Source organism: Gasterosteus aculeatus, chromosome Y (assembly GCF_964276395.1).
Source record: "Gasterosteus aculeatus chromosome Y, fGasAcu3.hap1.1, whole genome shotgun sequence".
NCBI lineage: Eukaryota > Metazoa > Chordata > Actinopteri > Perciformes > Gasterosteidae > Gasterosteus > Gasterosteus aculeatus.
The window spans coordinates 15,056,546-15,077,558 of NC_135709.1; the positions used below are offsets into that span (position 1 = coordinate 15,056,546).

The 21,013-nt window shown below is 42.4% G+C and overlaps 1 protein-coding gene and 2 long non-coding RNA genes across 4 annotated transcripts in view; 2 read left to right on the top strand and 1 right to left on the bottom strand.

Annotated features, from left to right (window-relative positions):
• The window catches only part of LOC120812247 (N-acetyl-beta-glucosaminyl-glycoprotein 4-beta-N-acetylgalactosaminyltransferase 1-like), a 113,170-nt gene that overhangs the window by 53,896 nt on the left and 38,261 nt on the right, over positions 1 to 21,013 (top strand). Inside the window, exons 3-6 of one of the 2 annotated variants that reach the window (XM_040168067.2) lie at positions 7,072 to 7,170; positions 16,640 to 16,735; positions 16,982 to 17,072; positions 17,864 to 17,964. In XM_040168067.2, coding sequence (XP_040024001.2) covers positions 7,072 to 7,170; positions 16,640 to 16,735; positions 16,982 to 17,072; positions 17,864 to 17,964 — 387 coding nt within the window. Of the gene's footprint in view, positions 1 to 7,071; positions 7,171 to 15,884; positions 16,033 to 16,639; positions 16,736 to 16,981; positions 17,073 to 17,863; positions 17,965 to 21,013 lie in introns of those variants that run through there. The other variant, XM_078097824.1, reaches the window with a different exon arrangement.
• Positions 9,971 to 10,975, bottom strand: LOC144391241 (uncharacterized). Its single transcript, XR_013455144.1, has 2 exons — positions 10,869 to 10,975; positions 9,971 to 10,285 (listed from the first exon to the last, which is right to left on the bottom strand). It is a non-coding gene; the product is annotated as an uncharacterized LOC144391241 (long non-coding RNA).
• On the top strand, positions 11,897 to 12,914 carry LOC144391244 (uncharacterized). The gene is made up of 2 exons (XR_013455150.1): positions 11,897 to 11,999; positions 12,600 to 12,914. It is a non-coding gene; the product is annotated as an uncharacterized LOC144391244 (long non-coding RNA).

The following is a 21,013-nucleotide window of genomic DNA, read 5'->3' on the forward strand; positions in this document are numbered from 1 at the left end:
GTATGATAATTAGAGATCATAACAAGCAGTATTGTTATGTCAAGGCAGTATTGTTTGACTAAATGGCTGGTGATTGGGATGCATGTTTCATTTAGCATGATAAGTAGACAGCATAGGCTATGCCATTTACATTTAGGACATTTAGCAGACAGCAACAGGTTAGGAAGAAACTTACAATAAACAGAAAGTATTGGAAAACATTTCTACCCTGAGTACTTGGTCCACCAACCTATTACTTCAGGTTATGTACTACAATATAACAATCATATTTATACATGTTAATTCATTGTTGTTTTATTTTCAGAATGCCACCAGCAAGGAGAGAGTTGCGATACAGTGTGCAGGATGTGATTGATTCCATCCAAAATGGTGACAGTGAATTTGAGATGGACCTCAATGACACGGATGAAGACTCAGATGAAGATGTCTGTCAACAAGTGGACAAAGAAAACCAACCACCCATGGACTGTCCAGCTGATAATTACGTGGACATCGAGCCACAAACAAACAAACACACCATGCCCCGTGACAGGTATCGCTGATTCATTCAGAGAGAAATGCCTGCAGGTGGTACCAGAAGAGCACAACTCTGTGGATGAGATGATGATTCCTTTCAAGGGGAGGTTCAGCAGCATCAAAGCAATATATGCGAGGCAAGCCAAACCCATAGGGATTCAAAGTGTGGGTGAGAACTGGAATCTCTGCCATGATGTGTGATTTTGATGTCTACCAAGGCAGTGTCAACGGAATACGAGCCAAAGCTGAACTTGGATTGTCAGGTGATGTTGTGATGAAACTTGCTTCCACACTTCCAGAAAGTCAGAACTACAAAATCTATGCAGACAACTACTTCACCTGTGTTCCATTATTAGTAAAGCTCCTTGAACGGGGAATTCATTATGTGGGAACAGCCAGGCAGGTGCGCTTACCCAACTGTCACCTTGAAGATGAGAAGAGTTTGAAGAAAAAGGGGAGAGGAAGCTATGATGTCAGAGTGGAGAGGAATCACAACATCTGTGCTGTCAAATGGTATGACAACAGGGCTGTCACACTTGTGTCATCGTTTGCTGGACCTGAACCTGTGCAGAAGATTCAACGCTGGGACAAAGTCAACAGAGCCATATACATTGAAGTTGAGAGGCCTTACATTGTTGGTGCCTACAACAAGTACATGGGAGGTGTGGATTTGTTGGACTCATTTACAGCCAAATATAAGTTCCCCATCAAATCCCGTCGCTGGTACATGTACATCTTTTGGCAAACCATCATCCTCGCTGTGGTCAATGCCTGGCTCCTCTACAAGCGGGACTGCAAAGCTCTCAAGATGTCTAACAAAAAGACAACAAACAGGAGACAGTTTCAGGCACAGCTAGCATCCTCTCTCATCCTGGTCAACACAACACATCAAACTCCAAAGAGAGGACAACCATCTCCAGGCAAAGGGAGCCCAGCAACACAGACAGAGACATCAAGTAGCCCTCTGAATACTCAGAAGAGACCATCCAAGAGATGTGCACAACTCCCATTGGATGTACGCAAGGACCTAGTTGCACATTTCCCACGGAAGACAGGGAGAGGACGCTGCAGACACTGCAATAAAGGATACACCAACACGCAATGCAGCGTGATGTTCGCCTTTGCTTTTCAGAGGACAAGAACTGTTTTTGGGACTTTCACAACCAATGAAAGTCAGTCATGAAAAGAAAAAAAGGACTGAAGAAGTTGCTAGAAAAAGCTACAGATTTATCTGTTTAATATTTTATTTTTAATAAATGACTTCATAAAAAATATAACTAATGTGTGATTATTATTAATGTTATATATATATATATATAATTTATGGGGCTAAGTAAGCAATCAAACCTGCAAATGAACCCTTAGTTGTTCTGAATTGTTGTTCAGACAATCTGAGTACAAATACAGAAATTCTGCTCCCAAGCCCAATGTTGCAATATTACAACATTTCTCTAAAAACATACATGAACATTTTTTTTGTAAAACTTTTTAATTTCTGCATTAAAGGCTTCCTACAACAACATCTGAAAGGTAAAATGTTTTTTTTATAGGTTTTTCTATGTTTGGGTCTTACAGGGTTAACCTCCGAGGTCATTCGGACATCAAAAACTTCCCGTTGTCATTTTGTATTTCATTCCTTTTCTGTCTCACTCTGAGCAGTTTGTAGCTGGTGAACAGGGTGATGTGACACCATCAGGTGGTGGATACCGTGGTTGACTTACTTTACAGAATTGGCATGTGGGAAAAACACAAAGCCTGTGTTACTTGTGGTTGTTTTCTTTTCTCACCCCCAGAAAATGTCCTGCTGCTCTCGGCGGGGGAGATAAATTGCTGTGAGCAGTAATTGTAAACTGACAACAGCTGAATCGCTGCTCTCCTTTCTCCCGCTGCAACTGCTGACATTCAGCCGGCCCATAAAGCCTCAGCAGACATTGTGACTTGAAACACAGGTGCAACTAATGGTTCCATTTGAGATGCTTGCTGTGCCGCCTGAGAGCACGCTGGTTTACCCGGATGTCTAAATAGTCCATTAAACTGTTTCTCCTTACAAGCTGAAATACTTTATTTTTTAATAAGATTCAGTGTGTGTGTGTGTGGGGGGGGGGGCAGCAGATGTGCCTCAAACTTTTAAGTGCTCGCACACAATCAGTATCTATGGAAAGGAAAGACAAAAAACACCTGCTGTATTGCAACCCGTCGCCTGCTGCTGTTGTCATTGATCCAGCTGGTTATGAAGCTAATTAGTATGTTCAGAATCTGATGAAATGGTCAATTTAAAATTGGCATACACTTTCCTGATGTTCGTGAAGTTTGCTGGATTTGCTCATAAACTGCCTCCTTATGTCTGTCATTTTTTGAATGCTCACTGCAGGCACAATGTAGCTCGCTAACAAAACCAACCTTCGTATCGGGACTTTGTTGCGTCTCTCAATCCTGTGGATGTGCTCCATCCATCTGCTTTTTACCGTTTTGAGGCTGAGAAGAACAGTCGAGGGTAAAAAAAAATGCCAAAGCCGTTACTGTCTCATGGGGATCAGCCTGACTGCCCGTTGGTGCATTTGTGTCCATCCATGACTGAGAGCGTCCCGGCTTCTCCGCAGTGGGATGCGGATGACAGGGCTTTCTTCTTTTGTTTTCTCTTTTCCCTCCAACCCTCAGCCGCGATACAAAATTACAGAGTGGTGCCATTTTGCTGCTTAGACTTTAGAACGTGCTGGGCCGAGCATGACGCAATGCCGGACTCCAGCTCGGGTGCTTTTTTTTTCTATCTTTACTTTCTCCATCGGCTCACTGCTCCATTTCAACCATTTATTTTCCTTTTCCATTCATCTGACTGATTCCATCCATATCTGCTTCAAGCTATACTCGCATTTAATCTATAATGATTAAAGACACCTTCCAGCTCTCTTTCCACGCAGTCAAAAAGACGGTTTATGCTTTGCCTGCTTTCTCTCTCTCTCAACCTAATGCACAATCGTGGCCCCAATCAGTCAGCCAGATATTTCCATGTGATTTTGATTCATTGCAGGCACCCGTAATACGGCTTCCACTTTTTACTTTGCATGTGAGGCAGAGCAGTATCCAAATCTCGCAACACAAAGTTCTTCAGAGCGCTATTGATCCAGAGAGACTTCACACGGCTTTTGTCCTCACATGTATGCCGTGTTGATTTGAGAAGTCCCACCACCTTCTTCCAGGGCTTAATCGATAGACAACACAATGAATGGTGCATAGAACATCCGCTGCACGCCCCAACATGCAGCGCATACGCGATCCATACGGACCTCCTGTTGCTATATACTAAAACACACTTATGCAGACCTAATCGTCAAATTAAACCAGGACTTGTCTCTTAATAATTGTTTCTTCTCTCTCAAATCTTTTTCTCACACCATCAGTCCGGCCCCCCCTCGTTCCGCTTTCTTTTTTATCGTATTGTCTCCCTGCCACACTCACCACTGTATCAGTGTAGGGTGCAGATTCAATCAACCTCTCGGGGCTCACGAGGGCTGCGTGGTGAGAGCGCCGCGATATTCTTTTGTTGTCAAGAACAACTTATTGTAACTCAAAAGAGAGATGTGTAGTTCATTGGCCGATCACTGACTCACTCACTGATTTCGTCCGCATCTGCACAAATAATTGAATTTACTTTCATGTTTCAAATAATTTCATGCAGGTTTGTGTTGTCAGACCTCTTGTTGCCATGGTGAGTGTGTGATGATAAAAGAGCACATGTGTCCATTTTAATCTGCAACTAATGATCATTTTGATAATCAATTAATCGGTCGATTCATCGATGAATCGGATAAAAAAGGATTAAAAATTTTTTAATTTATTTATTCTAAAACGGAACGGCAAATTCACACTGCAAGTGCTATGAGATGAATTTATATTTTCATTAAAAAATTAAAACACACACAAATATATATGTCAACAATAACCGATATGGGACAAAGCACCAAATACATACATGGCAACAGATTGAAAAACAAAGGGTCCAAAAAAGGTGAGTATATAACAACGTGTCTTTAGTCTTGCTAAACGCTTTACTGCTGTTATTAGCGAGCTAACGCTAGCTCGTTCAGCTGGATGACGAGTAAACAGCTTGAGGCAGCTGCTCCCGTGTTCGGTGACTTTGCATATTTTGCCATTGACACACTTCTTTAGTTGATTTAGTGTGAAGTGCTCGCTCACCGTGGACGACTCGGGTCAAACAGACGTCTCTGCCGGCGACACGTGACTCACGACAACTGCCGGCGCTGCTTCCTCTACGTCAGCTACGCTCTTGTTTTTCTTTTCCTTGCAACCTGGTGCGACACAACGAGGCGATAATGAAATCCGTTGCCAACACTTTTAATAATGGATTTTTAATCGATTTTCACCGATTTGTCGTTGCAGCCCGAGTTGAAAACATTTGTATTAGTCACGTTGTGTGAACAAGGACTTTTGAACACGCTTTTGAAATCCAACAATCTTTTGAGTGCAATTCAGCTAATTGCTAGCGCCCTATGAGGAAGTGGCATAATTGGTCCTCCAAGGTCTGAGCTGGAGAAAGAAGTGAGCCACATCATCTCTGTCCTTCTCGTCCTCCGTCGAGTATTTCAGCTTTCCTCACTATATATACTAGCTCACTGGTCTTTACATATTCTTTACAATACCCACTTATATTGGAGTTTTGCCCGGCGAATTGCAACCCAAAACCACACAGTGATTTAGGGTGGACGGCGTGTTATTCCTAAAGTTATTTATTTCAGATCTCAAAGTGCTTTGCCCACATGGACAATCCATCAAACAGCCTTTGCACCTGTTCTAATACTGAACGCCGATTGGCTGGCAAGGTATGCGCTTGTCAGTCGGAAAGCTCTTGGTTTGCTCACAGTAAAGTCAAACAATGTGCCGGAGACCATCCACAGGCCATATTTCATGATAAGTGCAGTGTTGACTATAAGTAAAAAAAGACAACGCCTCAAACGTGAAGAAGCACTCTTTAGAGAGTGTTGTGATGAAACGGAGCTTTTAAGATTTGAATTCAAAAGCAGACGTTTCTGTACACCGGAAACTTTATAAAGCTGATGTTCTAAGTGAATTCTTGGAGAAAGAAATATGTTGAACCGCAATGTTTTTTCCAAGCATGCAGTGTTCCAAGCAGAGGTAAAAATGTGAGAATAATGAAAAAATAAACCTTTTTTAAAATATTCAAAGTTTTGGTGCATAACTGCCACTTAGGCCAATAATTGTATTACATTTTCATCATGGAAATTAACTATTTGCGCAATAAATATTCCTGAATCCTGATTTCTATCTGCAAGGTAATGAACTGAACTCTGCCAAAGAAGTTTTCAGACACAAAAACATTTCGGTTGCTGCACTAAAAAAGCCTCTTACCATACTGTGTCAAAAAAAAAAAAATCATTCTTCTGCAGATCTTCAAATAAAGCTCCCTGTTCCGTTTTCCACCTTGAATTTCATCGAGCACCGAGTCCAGTCTCGTCCTCTAATGTGTTGATTTAATGCGCGACTCCAGCTGATGCAATAGGAACGTTGTGTCTCTTTGCCGCTTGTGTGAGGAAACTAGTGCCAGAGAGGTTTGTGAGTCTGTGTGTGTGTGTGTGTGTGTGTGTGTGTGCGTGCACGACAATAGGGGCGCTGCTCTGGAGTCAGACAGGAGGAGAGGCCTGTTGGTACATTTTCGTCATGTCTGTTCCTTGGAAGTTGGGGAGAAAAAAAGTGATAAAAGGGGTTGGAACCCGACGGCTCTCGTCTCTTTGCCTCCTGTGCTCCTCCTGATTCTGTTGTAAACACGGCTGCCTCCTCGACAAAGAGCCTCATTTCAGGGGTGCTCGGAACCTCTCCGACGTGTCTCGACGGAGGTGCTCCTCCTCTTTTGAAACCCCTGCTAAATGGAGGATGCTTTGTGACTAAACAGCTCGACGACTCAATTACTCTGGCGCCCTTTAATCCCGTATAGGCTGGCGCGTACTTGTGCTCCTCTCTGCTCCGCCGTGCCCGTTGCACCACACCACAGCATGAACATTAGCCTAGCGGTGCAGTGCTCTGGCAGGAGCACCAGGCTAAATCCCAGATCTGGGGGAGGGGGGTTCAGGCTCCCTGGAGAGGAGATTTTGGCCGGCAGGGTTGGTATGTTGGAGATTAAAGAGTCAAAGGGCGGATTAGCAGTGAATGGTGACGACGAGTTAAACAGGATCTTATTAGTGGCCTTCTTGGAGAATAACCCTGCGTTTCCTTGGCCTGGTCTCTCAGGGTGTCTGTCTGTCTGTGTGTGTGTGTGTAGTATTCTTAGCGGTTTATATTGTGAAGTATATATGTAATGCTTCCATCAGTTGGAAAGGGCTAATGCTCCTACTTTATCTCATATATCAATTATATGGCTTATGGTGGTGGAGTCATGTTACCGCAGTGACGGATGCTTCTTCGCCTTCATGCATTGATTAGAATGAGATTAAAAAACACCATTAATCCTCTCTTTTAAAAGGAAGTACTGCCTTTTAAAAAAAAAAAAAACATGCCTGTTTGTTTCTGCTGTATTCTTTCAAGGATGATGAGTCGCTCGCAGGAGGCACTGATGGCAGAGATCACGCCAGAATCCAGAGGTTCCTCAGCCAACACCACAAGAAATTGCCATGGAAACCAGAGGTAAAATAAATAAACTCCCTTTTAGTGGTTTCTTTTTCTACCGAGGCTTTCACTTTTCCTTAAATCATTTTCTTTCTAAACCCTTCATTCCGTCTTCCGGATCGATAAGCACTGTGTTGAGGGCCTTCAGTTGTTTTGCCACTTGTCAGCTTAACGTGGCAAAGCGTTGCTCACACGCACATCCACCTTTTTACTAAATGGTTTCATTAAACGGCACATCGCCACTGTCTCGCTGTTTGAGTGTTTTTCTTTTTTGTAAATTATGGTTCAGCAGCGGAGGATTTACTCACCTTTCACTTTTTTCCATTTTAAGAGCAGTTAATATTTGACGTCAAATAGAGATCCGCTTTTCTGCGCCCGTTACTGGAAGAACAAAATTTACGGATATCATGATCATTATTGTGCGCTGATGACAATATTCCACCCAAAACCCTTAGCCAGTTAAATTTAAAGGCACCTGTGACCTGAACATTACAACTCGATTTGATTCATCCTAATTATTCAGCTCACTTACTGATGCCGCTTTTGGATCCGCTGGAACAAAGGGAGCAGCCGACGGGGCAATTAAGCAGCGAGTTGGCGATAAGGAAAGCAGCTATAGATTTGTAACCTGTTTAATTAACGGATTTTCTAAACCTAATCTGCAAAATATGATTTATTAGTCAGTCTACACCTGGGGTAAAGTTTAACTATCTGTGCAGAACTGAAGAAAATAGGAAATTACTATTGCGTTATTTTTAAAATAGGTCATCATGAGTCATTCCATGAGTTCAGGACACAGTGTGCGGACGTCCATCCTGATGCTGACACATGGATTACCACTCTGATGCCTTAAGAACAGAAAGGAAGTTACTATTTTATTGCTATAGAAATACGTCCTTTAAACTCCAATTAAGGATGTATTAATATGTCCAAAAAAAAATACAACACTTTGAATACATTATAGCAATGTTCTAATTAACCTTTATCAAATATGCGTTTTTACTGACTGGTGTAAATGCATCATAAAATGACTCAATGAAACCTCGATTCATTAGCTCTCCCCAGTGTTTAACGCGCATACGAAGTGAGACCTGATGTTGTTGTCGCTGTTCCTGTCATGCAAAAGCGACCTGATGAATGACACAACAGCGTGAAATGGGTGCAGAGGCTCGTTTTCTGGCCAACACTCGATTCAGCCTTTTGAAGCTGCATCGGATGCTGCTGCGATACTGGTGTTGGTAGCGGAGGAATTGCTCCTCCAGACTCTGCACGCTGGCCTTGTGTTGGCATGCCTTTGCTGTCATTTTCAAAAAACACATTTTGTATATTGTATTACTTTTCTTTACACAATGAGCAATAGCAAATTAATTATTGGCCAAATGTGGTTGATATCTGTTCTCTATTATTTGTTTCCCAGATGTTTTGGGCCCTGCGTCTACTTGTTGACCATGATTTTGGCATCATTTAAAATGTTTTTAGAAAGGAGATACTGCCATGCCAGTCTGCAACCAAACAGACTATCTGAACCTGGACCATGTTGACTATTTGCACAAATGTAAATGAATTTCATTTCCCGAGCACAGCAAGGCGACATGCTATTTCTTTGACTCTATCCATACCACTCACAAACAACATGGCACTTTACTTTCTGTGAATATTCTGGAAGTCTAATATACATAAAATAGGACACGTGTCTCAAACCTTAACCCAGTCTGTCAGCAGCTCTTTGCTTTTGCTTCTGCTCCTGATTACCAGCTCTGACTTGTACTCCTGGCGTGCGGCCGATACAGCAGAGGTCTGAGTGGCTGCCGGGCCTACGCCGTCAGAGCCGTGGACCGGCTGGTGGAGTTACACAGTGAGCATTTTTTGGTTGAAAAGACGTTTAAAAGACGTCTATGCCCGACGTTGAAAACACGTTGCAAAATGGTTTACAAGTGAAAGTTGTTTCAACGTCTATTCGTAGACGTTGAAAAGACGTCTATGTTTAGACCACATTTCAACGTGATTTTTTAATACGGTAATATTTCGTCTTCTCTTGTGTGCGCTATATCATTATTTTAGATGTTTAAAAAGAAACTACGTCCACATTTGTAAGTTTACCACCGATATTATAAATCACGTTGAAAACGGGTCTATACGCGAACGTCTTTTCAACGTCTACGAATAGACGTTGAAACAACTTTCACTTTTAAACCATTTTGCAACGTCTTTTCAACGTCGGGCCATAGACGTCTTTTAAACGTCTTTTCAACGTTGAAATGCTCGCTGGTTGAAATGTGGTCTAAACGTAAACGTCTTTTCAACGTCTATGAATAGACGTTGAAACAACTTTCACTTTTGAACCAATTTGCAACGTCTTTTCAACGTCGGGCCATAGACGTCTTTTAAACGTTGTTTCAACGGATAAATTGCTCGCTGGAAACTTACAAGTTACATACTTAGTCACAGTTGTCATGTTAACAGCCCTTAACAAGGACAAACATATTATTTCATTAATTTGCATTTATTATAAATATAACACTATACATATAACACTTTTCCTAATTAAAAATACAAAAATAAAATATATATTTCAGGGAAATTAACTATGGATTTAAAAGTGCAGAAACATTTCTGTGTTCAACAACAACAATTCTGTGTTTGTAGACCATTTTTCTGAATCATTTGAACTTCATTTTTAGATTCTGTAACAAGATGTGGCTGTGAGTCACTTGAGTTGGGATAGTATACCTGAAATCAGCTGCATCTCCGTCATCCTCACTTGATGATTCTTTGTGTAAAGGGAGTCAGAGTGCAGAGAACAGCCCTCAATTGCAGATTTCTCTGGTCAACGTGTTTATTCAATTCAAATCATTTTATTTTGTTCAGCTTTGCAATCTGTAAACATGCAACATCCTGTCCTAAAACCCCCAAAATGTAAAAAACCTTCAACCAAGAGAAACCTGAGGAGAAAACAGCAAGGCAGTAGGTGTGTAGAGTATGAACAATTTAAAGATGTACAGTACATCCAATTCCTACGACAGAAATGATTCTAATATTGTGGATTACTAAGACAGGGGTAAGGCAGGACCAGTGCAGGGACAACCATCATCAGACGTAACCTCCATCAGATGCAACCACCACCCGCAGAAACCTGTGAGGAGGGAAGCACAACGGCAAAGTTGGTCATTTGGGTTTATGATGACAGTAATAAACTAATAATAATAACAGCAGCAGGTGTGTTAGAACACTCATTTATAGATGTTCACTTATTACATTATCAACAAGATATCAATTCATCTGCAACTTATGGTATTTCTGGAGTAACATTTCCAGGTATATTACACAGTATCATGCTTTAAGCAGCAGTAATTTACAATGTGTTGTCCCTCTTGTTTACAGAGCACAACTTGTTGAATTCAGCCCTTCACCCTTGCAATCTGTATTTAGCCCCCATTGCTTTAAAAACGTATTTTCAATGTGAAATGCAATACCATTTATGGGTACAGCAACAACCTAACGCATTAGTAACACCAAACACACGAAAAATATTCTGGGATGTTTACTTTTGGTCCAGGTCATCATGCTCCAAGCTAGCATGCTAACTAGCAAACTCCCTGCGCTAACGCTAACTAGCTTAACAAAAAGGGCCGTCTTTCCTGTATCGAGTCGGCAGCACAAGTAAAACACCCGGTTATAGTTCCATGTGTGCTTCATTCAAACACTCGCGTACTTACAGAGTAGTGGAGCCGGTAGTCGTGGTTCTATCAGCCCGTTCATGTCGCTCTGCTGCCGTAACTTCGCCTCGTCCGCTCGGAGCTCTGCAGGCGTCTAAGAACTCGCGCATGCGCGTTACAGATGTGAGCGGAGTGCAAATTGGTTTAAAAGTGAAAGTTGTTTCAACGTCTATTCGTAGACGTTTAAAAGACGTCTATGTTTAGACCACATTTCAACGTGATTTTTTAATACGGTAATATTTCGTCCTCTCTTGTGTGCTATATCATTATTTTAGAGGTTTAAAAAGAAACTACGTCCACATTTGTAAGTTTACCACCGATATTATAAATCACGTTGAAAACGGGTCTATACGCGAACGTCTTTTCAACGTCTACGAATAGACGTTGAAACAACTTTCACTTTTAAACCATTTTGCAACGTCTTTTCAACGTCGGGCCAAAGACGTCTTTTAAACGTCCCCAGTGAGCACAAGACGTAATTTCAACGTTAAAATAAGGTTGAAATCGGGTTGAAATGAGGTCTGAACGTCTAAGACTTAATTTCAACGTCTTTTCAACCGGCTAAAATAGGATCAAACATCAACGTGCCAGAAAACGTCAATTTGTTGACAAATCCCAGTGAGCACAAGACGTAATTTCAACGTTGAAATATGGTTGAAATCGCGTTGAAATGAGGTCTGAACGTCTAAGACCTCATTTCAACCGGCTAAAAATGGGATGAAACATCAACGTGCCAGAAAACGTCAATTTGTTGATCAATGTGTCATGTTGTAACGTAAGGTTGAAAGATAGACGATATTAACGTTAAGATTTTCAGAATAATTAATGAACTGGTCGGCGAAATTTGGTCTACGCGAAGACGTAATTTCAACGTATTTAATATTTCACTTAACACGTCATAAATATGAAACTACGGACTGCGTGCTGTTAATAAGATGCGTTTAAGACATAATAATGCGGGCAGGTTCAAACATTACTTGTAAACACGTGACTCCGCTCACATCTGTAACGCGCATGCGCGAGTTCTTAGACGCCTGCAGAGCTCCGAGCGGACGCAGCACGAGGCGAAGTTACGGCAGCAGAGCGACATGAACGGGCTGATAGAACCACGACTACCGGCTCCACTACTCTGTAAGTACGCGAGTGTTTGAATGAAGCACACATGGAACTATAACCGGGTGTTTTACTTGTGCTGCCCACCCGATACGGGAAAGACGGCCCTTTTTGTTAAGCTAGTTAGCGTTAGCGCAGGTAGTTTGCTAGTTAGCATGCTAGCTTACAGCATGATAGCGTGCAGCATGATGACCTGGACCAAAAGTAAACATCCCAGAATATTTTTCGTGTGTTTGGTGTTACTAATGCGTTAGGTTGTTGCTGTACCCATAAATGTTATTGCATTTCACATTGAAGATACGTTTTTAAAGCAATGGGGGCTAAATACAGATTGCAAGGGTGAAGGGCTGAATTCAACAAGTTGTGCTCTGTAAACAAGAGGGCCAACACATTGTAAGTTACTGCTGCTTAAAGCATGATACTGTGTAATATACCTGGAAATGTTACTCCAGAAATACCATAAGTTGCAGATGAATTGTTATCTTGTTGATAATGTAATAAGTAAACACTCTATAAATTAGGGTTCTAACACACCTGCTCCTGTTATTATTACTAGTTTCCTACTGTCATCATAAACCCAAATGACCAACTTTGCCTTTGTGCTTTCCCTCCTCACAGGTTTCTGTGGGTGGTGGTTGCATCTGATGGAGGTTACGTCTGATGATGGTTGTCCCTGCACTGGTCCTGCCTTACCCCTGGCTTAGTAATCCACAATATTAGAATCATTTCTGTCGTAGGAATTGGATGTACTGTACATCTTTAAATTGTTCATACTCTACACACCTACTGCCTTGCTGTTTTCTCGTCAGGTTTGTCCCGGTTGAAGGTTTTTTACATTTTGGGGGTTTTAGGACAGGGTGTTGCATGTTTACAGATTGCAAAGCTGAACAAAATAAAATGATTTGAATTGAATAAACACGTTGACCAGAGGAATCTGCAATTGAGGGCTGTTCTCTGCACTCTGACTCCCTTTACACAAAGAATCCTCAAGTGAGGATGACGGAGATGCAGCTGATTTCAGGTATACTATCCCAACTCAAGTGACTCACAGCCACATCTTGTTACAGAATCTAAAAATGAAGTTCAAATGATTCAGAAAAATGGTCTACAAACACAGAATTGTTGTTGTTGAACACAGAAATGTTGTTTCTGCACTTTTAATTCCATAATTTATTTTCCTGAAAAATATATTTTATTTCTGTATTGTTTTTAATTAGCAAAAGTGCTGTTATATGTATAGTGTTATATTTATAATAAATACAAATCAATAAAATAATGTGTTTGTCCTTGTAAAGGGATGTTAACATGACAACTGTGACTAAGTATGTAACTTGTACGTTTCCAGCGAGCAATTTATCCGTTGAAACAACGTTTAAAAGACGTCTATGGCCCGACGTTGAAAAGAGGTTGCAAATTGGTTCAAAAGTGAAAGTTCTTTCAACGTCTATTCATAGACGTTGAAAAGACGTTTACGTTTAGACCACATTTCAACCAGCGAGCATTTCAACGTTGAAAAGACGTTTAAAAGACGTCTATGGCCCGACGTTGAAAAGACGTTGCAAAATGGTTTAAAAGTGAAAGTTGTTTCAACGTCTATTCGTAGACGTTGAAAAGACGTTCGCGTATAGACCCGTTTTCAACGTGATTTATAATATCGGTGGTAAACTTACAAATGTGGACGTAGTTTCTTTTTAAACCTCTAAAATAATGATATAGCACACAAGAGAGGACGAAATATTACCGTATTAAAAAATCACGTTGAAATGTGGTCTAAACATAGACGTCTTTTCAACGTCTACGAATAGACGTTGAAACAACTTTCACTTTTAAACCATTTTGCAACGTGTTTTCAACGTCGGGCATAGAGGTCTTTTAAACGTCTTTTCAACCAAAAAATGCTCACTGGGATTTGTTGACAAATCCCAGTGAGCACAAGACGTAATTTCAACGTTGAAATATGGTTGAAATCGCGTTGAAATGAGGTCTGAACGTCTAAGACCTCATTTCAACGTCTTTTCAACCGGCTAAAAATGGGATGAAACATCAACGTGCCAGAAAACATCAATTTGTTGATAAATGTGTCATGATGTAACGTAAGGTTGAAAGATAGACGATATTAACGTTAAGATTTTCAGAATAATTAATGAACTGGTCGGCGAAATTTGGTCTACGCGAAGACGTAATTTCAACGTATTTAATATTTCACTTAAAACGTCATAAATATGAAACTACGGACTGCGTGCTATTAATAAGATGCGTTTAAGACATAATAATGCGGGCAGGTTCAAACATTACTTGTAAACACGTAACTCCGCTCACATCTGTAACGCGCATGCGCGAGTTCTTAGACGCCTGCAGAGCTCCGAGCGGACGCAGCACGAAGCGAAGTTACGGCAGCAGAGCGACATGAACGGGCTGATAGAACCACGACTACCGGCTCCACTGCTCTGTAAGTACGCGAGTGTTTGAATGAAGCACACATGGAACTATAACCGGGTGTTTTACTTGTGCTGCCCACCCGATACGGGAAAGACGGCCCTTTTTGTTAAGCTAGTTAGCGTTAGCGCAGGTAGTTTGCTAGTTAGCATGCTAGCGTGCAGCATGATGACCTGGACCAAAAGTAAACATCCCAGAATATTTTTGTGCGTGTTTGGTGTTGCTAATGCGTTAGATTGTTGCTGTACCCATAAATATTATTGCATTTCACATTGAAAAAAATACCTTTTTAAAGCAATGGGGGCTAAATACAGATTGCAAGGGTGAAGGGCTGAATTCAACAAGTTGTGCTCTGTAAACAAGAGGCCGAAACATTGTAAGTTACTGCTGCTTAAAACATGATACTGTGTAATATACCTGGAAATGTTACTCCAGAAATACCATAAGTTGCTGATGAATTGTTATCTTGTTGATAATGTAATAAGTAAACCATCTATCTAGATTGTTGCTGTACCCATAAATATTATTGCATTTCACATTGAATTTTTTTTTTAAAGCAATGGTGGCTAAGTTGCATTGCAAGGGTGAAGGGCTGAATTCAACAAGTTGTGCTCTGTAAACAAGATCAGTCTGTGGCCTCTTCACGGCTACGTGTGTGTGAATTAATAATTAAGCGCTTCTAAAGCTGCTCTATTATTTGACAACAGCAGGGTTGAGGAGGGGGGGGGGCGGCATGTCGATAGAGCCTTTAAAAAAACCTATGAGGAAATGTATTAAGAGCTTTGCATAAGGGCACGTTTACACTGGAACTAGCATTATGTCTCTAACCTCCATGATTCCCGTCACAATCCCTTTTCAAACATTAGACATTATCGCTCCTCTTTTTTTCTTTTTTGACTCGCTTCTCCCCTCTGACTTTGAATCAGCCGACCGCGCAAAATCCCCGTTGCTCTCTCCTTCCACTTTGAATCAGCGTTAGTCTTTTATTTTTCGAGAGAGAAAGGAAAGAGAAAAAGTAAAATTAGAAGCCCCTTTGCTTTAAACTGACGTGTTTGCCCCCCAACAAATATCCATCATGGTTATGCATGAGCTGTAATTGGCGTGCTGCTGTGGGTGCACAGGGGCCACTTAGTAGAACCGGGGAGAAAGTCGGGCCATCTGTTCGCTCGCCCGTGTGATACTGTAGGAGCACAACGCCGTCCATCAACGTCTTCCCGCAGACATTAGTGTCACCAATCTGATCCCTCTGACGAAAGCACAGCTGGCTTTCTAGCCGCGCGGTTTGTTTAGCTCTCGCCTTCTCCGTTCGATTGTTTTTTGACGGCTCATGCTTTCTTTTAACTTTCAGCTTTCCCCCGTTTGAAACCGAGCAGGCGACCCGACTGCGCGGCCTTATTCGCCGAGAGTCCGCTCACTCCTGAAGCTCCGTGTGACGCTCTGAACGTCTGCAGTGGCCTCCCACTGGGACTGCGGTCACGCATTAAATAAGGCATATGTGTGCTGGTACGACTGCTTGACGGACAACTTTTGTCATGTGTGCAAACGTGTGCACATCTGCAGCATCTGCACAACAGAAGAAGGAGTCGCTTCTCGGAGTGTCGTGCCAAGCTTAATGGTGCGTGTCTCTCTTCCTGCACCACGAAGGCCCTTTTGTGGCGAGTGTTTAACGATGTGAAGATCAGGCGTCTCGGACTCGGAGACACGAATGGAACATATTTATCTTTTATTACATTGTAATTGTGAAACAAAACACCCCACTTTAAAAGCAGCGAGACACGTGGCTTATCAGAGTGTCTCTTCAGGTCAGACCCGTCTCCCCCATCCGTCCCCGCTGCGTCCTGCGATTTCCCCGCGTGATTCCCACAAATGTCAAAGCGTGGGCCAGGGACGAGCTCTGGCAAACTGTCCCGGACGTCCTCCTCACGAGCTCTCCGTCACCTGACTCGGGACGGGGAGAACATTGGAAGCTGCACACTGCGTTCAAACGTTTCACCGAGAAGTCACCCCCCCCCTCGCACCAGAAATAATGTACACTTGAGCCCGAAAAATATATCTACTGGAACCAGTGCAATTGGTAGTGTTGCTGTCAGGATGGGACCTCCACTAGCTGGAGCACCGAAGCATAACCTGCCTATTTAATGGCTAACGTGATGCTATTGTTGCAGGCTGCGTTTACCCATCTCCCTCTCTCTCTCCCTGTGTGTGTGTGTGTGTGTCGGCAGTACAAAGGCCAGGCCAACCTGCATGTGTTTGAGGACTGGTGTGGCTCCTCTATAGCCCAACTCAGAAAGAACCTGCACTTCCCTCACTACCCTCACGTAAGTATAACACTAATTAAGGAACCCATCGGGTTCTATCTTCAAACGGAGGGAGATTGAAGTAGGCTTTTCTTTTCCAACCAGGTGACGTCACTAACGTGTTTTATAATGGTTTGCCAGCGACCTAATTAGATTACCGTTTCACTCATGTAAAATATCACATAGAATCTCTATTTTTTTTGTTACTGTATTAATCCAACAATTTCTTTACCTATAATCTGAATTTAAATCCGTTTCTCTCTGCAGACCAGAACCACACTGAGGAAACTGGCCGTTGCTCCCAAGTGGAAGAACTATGGCTTGAGAATATTTGGTTTCCTTCACCCTTACAGAGATGGTAACTAGCTCTTATTAGCGAGTCCTTCCTCTGAGGGCCTTGGAGCGTGTGTCCTTCACACGAGTGGACAATTACCGCAGCCCTCTCAAAACAAGCTCTTGAGAGCCACTAATATAACGAATATTCACATTTTTTCTCCAACGCTAAACCTCATTGCAGGACCCTCACAGACCTCCCATTGGGTCCAGTTGCTATAGGAACTGAAAATGCCTGGACACCGTAGTGCCCTCACACAAATTGCCCAGTATGAAGTTATTAATTATAGTAACGTTCATTTCAGTGCCTTATGTAGCTTTTTCTGGTGTCTCCGTCAGCTGATGGCTCAAAAGTCATACTATGGCTATAATTTTAACAAGCACTCTAACTCGTATCCTACACCTCACACTGCCAAACACAGACTTTAAATAAATGAAAGTGAAAGCTGAAGGGAGGAAAGCTGTATGTAGCTGTATGTAATAAATGTATGTATTGTGCATAATCTTCAAGTATCCTGATTATCTGCTTGTACATCTTTCTTAAATAGCTATACTGGCTGATATTTTAGATCTTTACACAAATGTTATTTTCCATCCACATAGTTGCTAAATATGGATTAGGAAATCCGTAGTTGACTGCAGGACTTTAGAAATCCCTTTGGCCGAGTGTTTCATCTTTGACCACTGCTGTACATGTAATGTACATGTTTGTTGCATTTCTATTACACGGAGCCAATTACACTGGGATTATGCTGCTACGGGACCATGCATGCCCACTTCGCCCAATGCACTCTTTGATCATGTTTTCCCCTCTAGGTGATTTCCAGTTCTCCGTGTCGTCCGATGATAACTCTGAGTTTTGGCTGAGTCCCGATGAGAGTCCCCTCAACGCCAGGCTGCTGGTCTATGTCGGACAGGTACGAGCCGAGCTGCACCGCGTCCTCGCGTGGTAATCAAACCACCCAGCGAGTCGCTTTGCTAATAATCAAACTGCTTCAATTCACACGAATACGGTATTTGTTTCCATGTACCGTTCCTGGCTTTGACAAATATTGCTTAGCAACAAGCTTTTTACATCAGAAAAAACTCTCATGAAATAGCATGAAACACTCCATATGAACCTCTGAGAATATGTGCAGGAAAGTCAAAAGTCAAATAAAGGGGACTCATGGCTCCAAATGCCATCTAATGCATCCTCTTCTTTTCACACACATCAACTAATATATGGGAGAATATTATTTAGTTATTAATGAGGTTGTAATGCTAGCTGTTACACTAACGCTGACATTGAGAATTTGACCCTGCTTCTCTTTGGTAATCCCCGCTCACCTGCTGCCACCATCCTAACGCTCAGGCAATCGGTCACCTCCAGCACGCAGCTCACAACGCAGGACACTTATGTCCTCCTGCAGAACCTCCTGTGAGAAAAACGCTTTCGATTTTCCATTCCTCGTGAATTACCCTCTGCCCCCCAATCGAATAGAAGTCGATCTGTCCTCCTGCTGTCTTAACAACGTTTTTCTTTTTGTGAAATCGTCTTTAATTTGCAAGAAGGAACGGATGCACCGATGTTGAACTGCATGAGCGCTCTGTGCAGATGTGCGTTGAGAGTAAAAGTCAAGCTTGGGAACGATCTGCACTTCGACAGCTTGTGAGGTGTCACCAGTTCTGTGAGATGCTGAGATCACGTAGCTCTCCGCGATATGGAGGTGAAAGTTGGCTGTGGAGAAATGTCACCTAGTGTATTGTGGGGCGGGGGGGTGTGGGGGCAATGCAATGTCTCTTCAGAGACACATTGTGACTCACGGATGAGTCCGCGCTTTGTTACCCATCTGACTGCCCCGGTGTGATGGTGGGGGGAAGAAACAAGTTGTTCTCATCTTTGTAATTACATGAAACGTGAAATATCTTTCACATCTTCTCTTCTTATAAGTACTGGTGTTTTGGCACATGACGGGCTACATGTCAAAATCGGATGACGCAGGGCTTTGCTAATCTGTAGAGAAAGCTCTCCAGCATGCTTTAAAGACCTCAAGCTCTGAAGAGGTGTGACATTTCTCTTTCCACTCCCTATCTCCCTAATCACTGTTAATCAAATCAGTTGACTACACTTCAATTACAATCACATCTGTGTTAAGTTACTGAATAAAATACTGAGATTAACTGGATAGCCCTCATTGTTAATGTAAAGTTGGTAGATTGGAGCATTAAATCCTCTGTGGGTGTTACCCGATGTGTTGTCCACAGTGACATAAGTTGGAAGAACTACGTGCTGCTATTCCAACTTGCATTTCTCATGCCCTCCCTTGTAAAACTCAGGCAGACAATGTAATATCCATATCCACCTGAATAAACCCAGGATACACGTCGCCGTGCTTTGGCTGCCCCAGGCAGTGAAACGAGTTCAGTCTGTCGCTGGTTCCTTTTTTTTGACATGGTGAGGATTTCTATATGCAAGAATAAGCAATTAGTCACATTTCACCCGCCAGCATAACGACACCTTGCTGTGTGTGTGTGTGTCTGATGAAGTAAGTGTATTATCTTGCTTTTAATGCCTCCTATTTCTGCTCTATTCATAACCGGACTCAAAACCGGACTTAAAAATACACTTTTCGTGGTGAATGGTTTTTGACTTTACGTCAGGGGTCACAGCAGCGTCGTCCTCCATCGTGAACTGGCTGAATAAGGAATGTGCTGCCGCTATGGGACGAGGAGCTGGATGCTGAAGTGCGTTTCCGCGGAGACCCCTGCCAGCTTTCCGTGATTAGCTTTAGAAAGTGATCGATTCCCTCCACAGGACACCCGAAATGAATCTAAAGAGGTCTGTTCACCCTGAAAGACATAACGGACCTTACGTTACGCCTGTTCTCCAGCTCGGACCCTCACAGCTACCAGCTCTCTGTGGTTAGTGGAGGAGAGAGAGAGAGAGAGAAGTGTGGTTTTTAATAAGAAATCCGCCCATGAAGATTTCCTCAATGAGATCACACGTTGTCCGGCCTCGGCATCATTCTGTTTTTGTTTGTTTTTTGGCCTTCAGCTAATATCTGTAACCAGATTTTCTTTCAAGCAGAATGTCCGACGGCTCCTGCAGAGCGTCTCTCAGAACCAGACCAGCTCGTCTGAGTGTGAGAGAGAGAGAGAGCGAGCCTTCGGACCTGCACAGAGCGCGAGTGTCTGCATGCGGCTGTGTAGCGCAGAGACACGCAGGTACTGATGTGTTTAATACGACGCCTGTTTTGTACAATTCAAAAAGCAGACTTAAAAAGACACACAAATGAGACGCACAAACTAGGTTAAGGGAAGTGGAATCGGTACGAGACTCGCCAGTAAAAGTAGCGGCTCATTCTTTGACAGCTGGTTACCGGCTACTATGAACAACTTATTTGTACTTGCTCATGATGAAGAGACGGCCACCTCGTCGTATTGGATGCATAAGGTCAGCTTTCTACCGGCCTTTCGTTTTGACAAATTATGGATGAATTTTTCAAAGAATGTTCAGGCTTCAGCTTTTGCGTGACGTTTTCTGTTTTTCTTCACACAGTCGTGTCTTAATGATGGAAAGAAGCCATTGTTAATAGCAGCGCCTGTGACTGTGACCGCTATCATACAGCCGAATGTCTGCTGTAAAATGACCCGTTTCCTGTGTTGTGTTATGGAATTTTAGATGGGAAAACCATGACAAGTGTATAATGGGTTTGATTAATTCGTTGAAATTTCCAATATCTGCACATCTAGTAATCCATTTTGAAAGAAAGAGTAAAGAGGGTATGAAATGGACATTTTTAAGCTCGCTGGAGAGGCCATCCATCACGGGAAGCAGCATCTCCGTGTGTGCTTTCATTCCTCCCGGCTACGTTAGTGTTTGCAGAACGTTTTCAATCAAACTACTCTAACAGTAGTTTCACCAGCCGTTGATAATGTAACAATGAAAACAGACGTGAGGATAATTGTGACGGATCGTCAGAC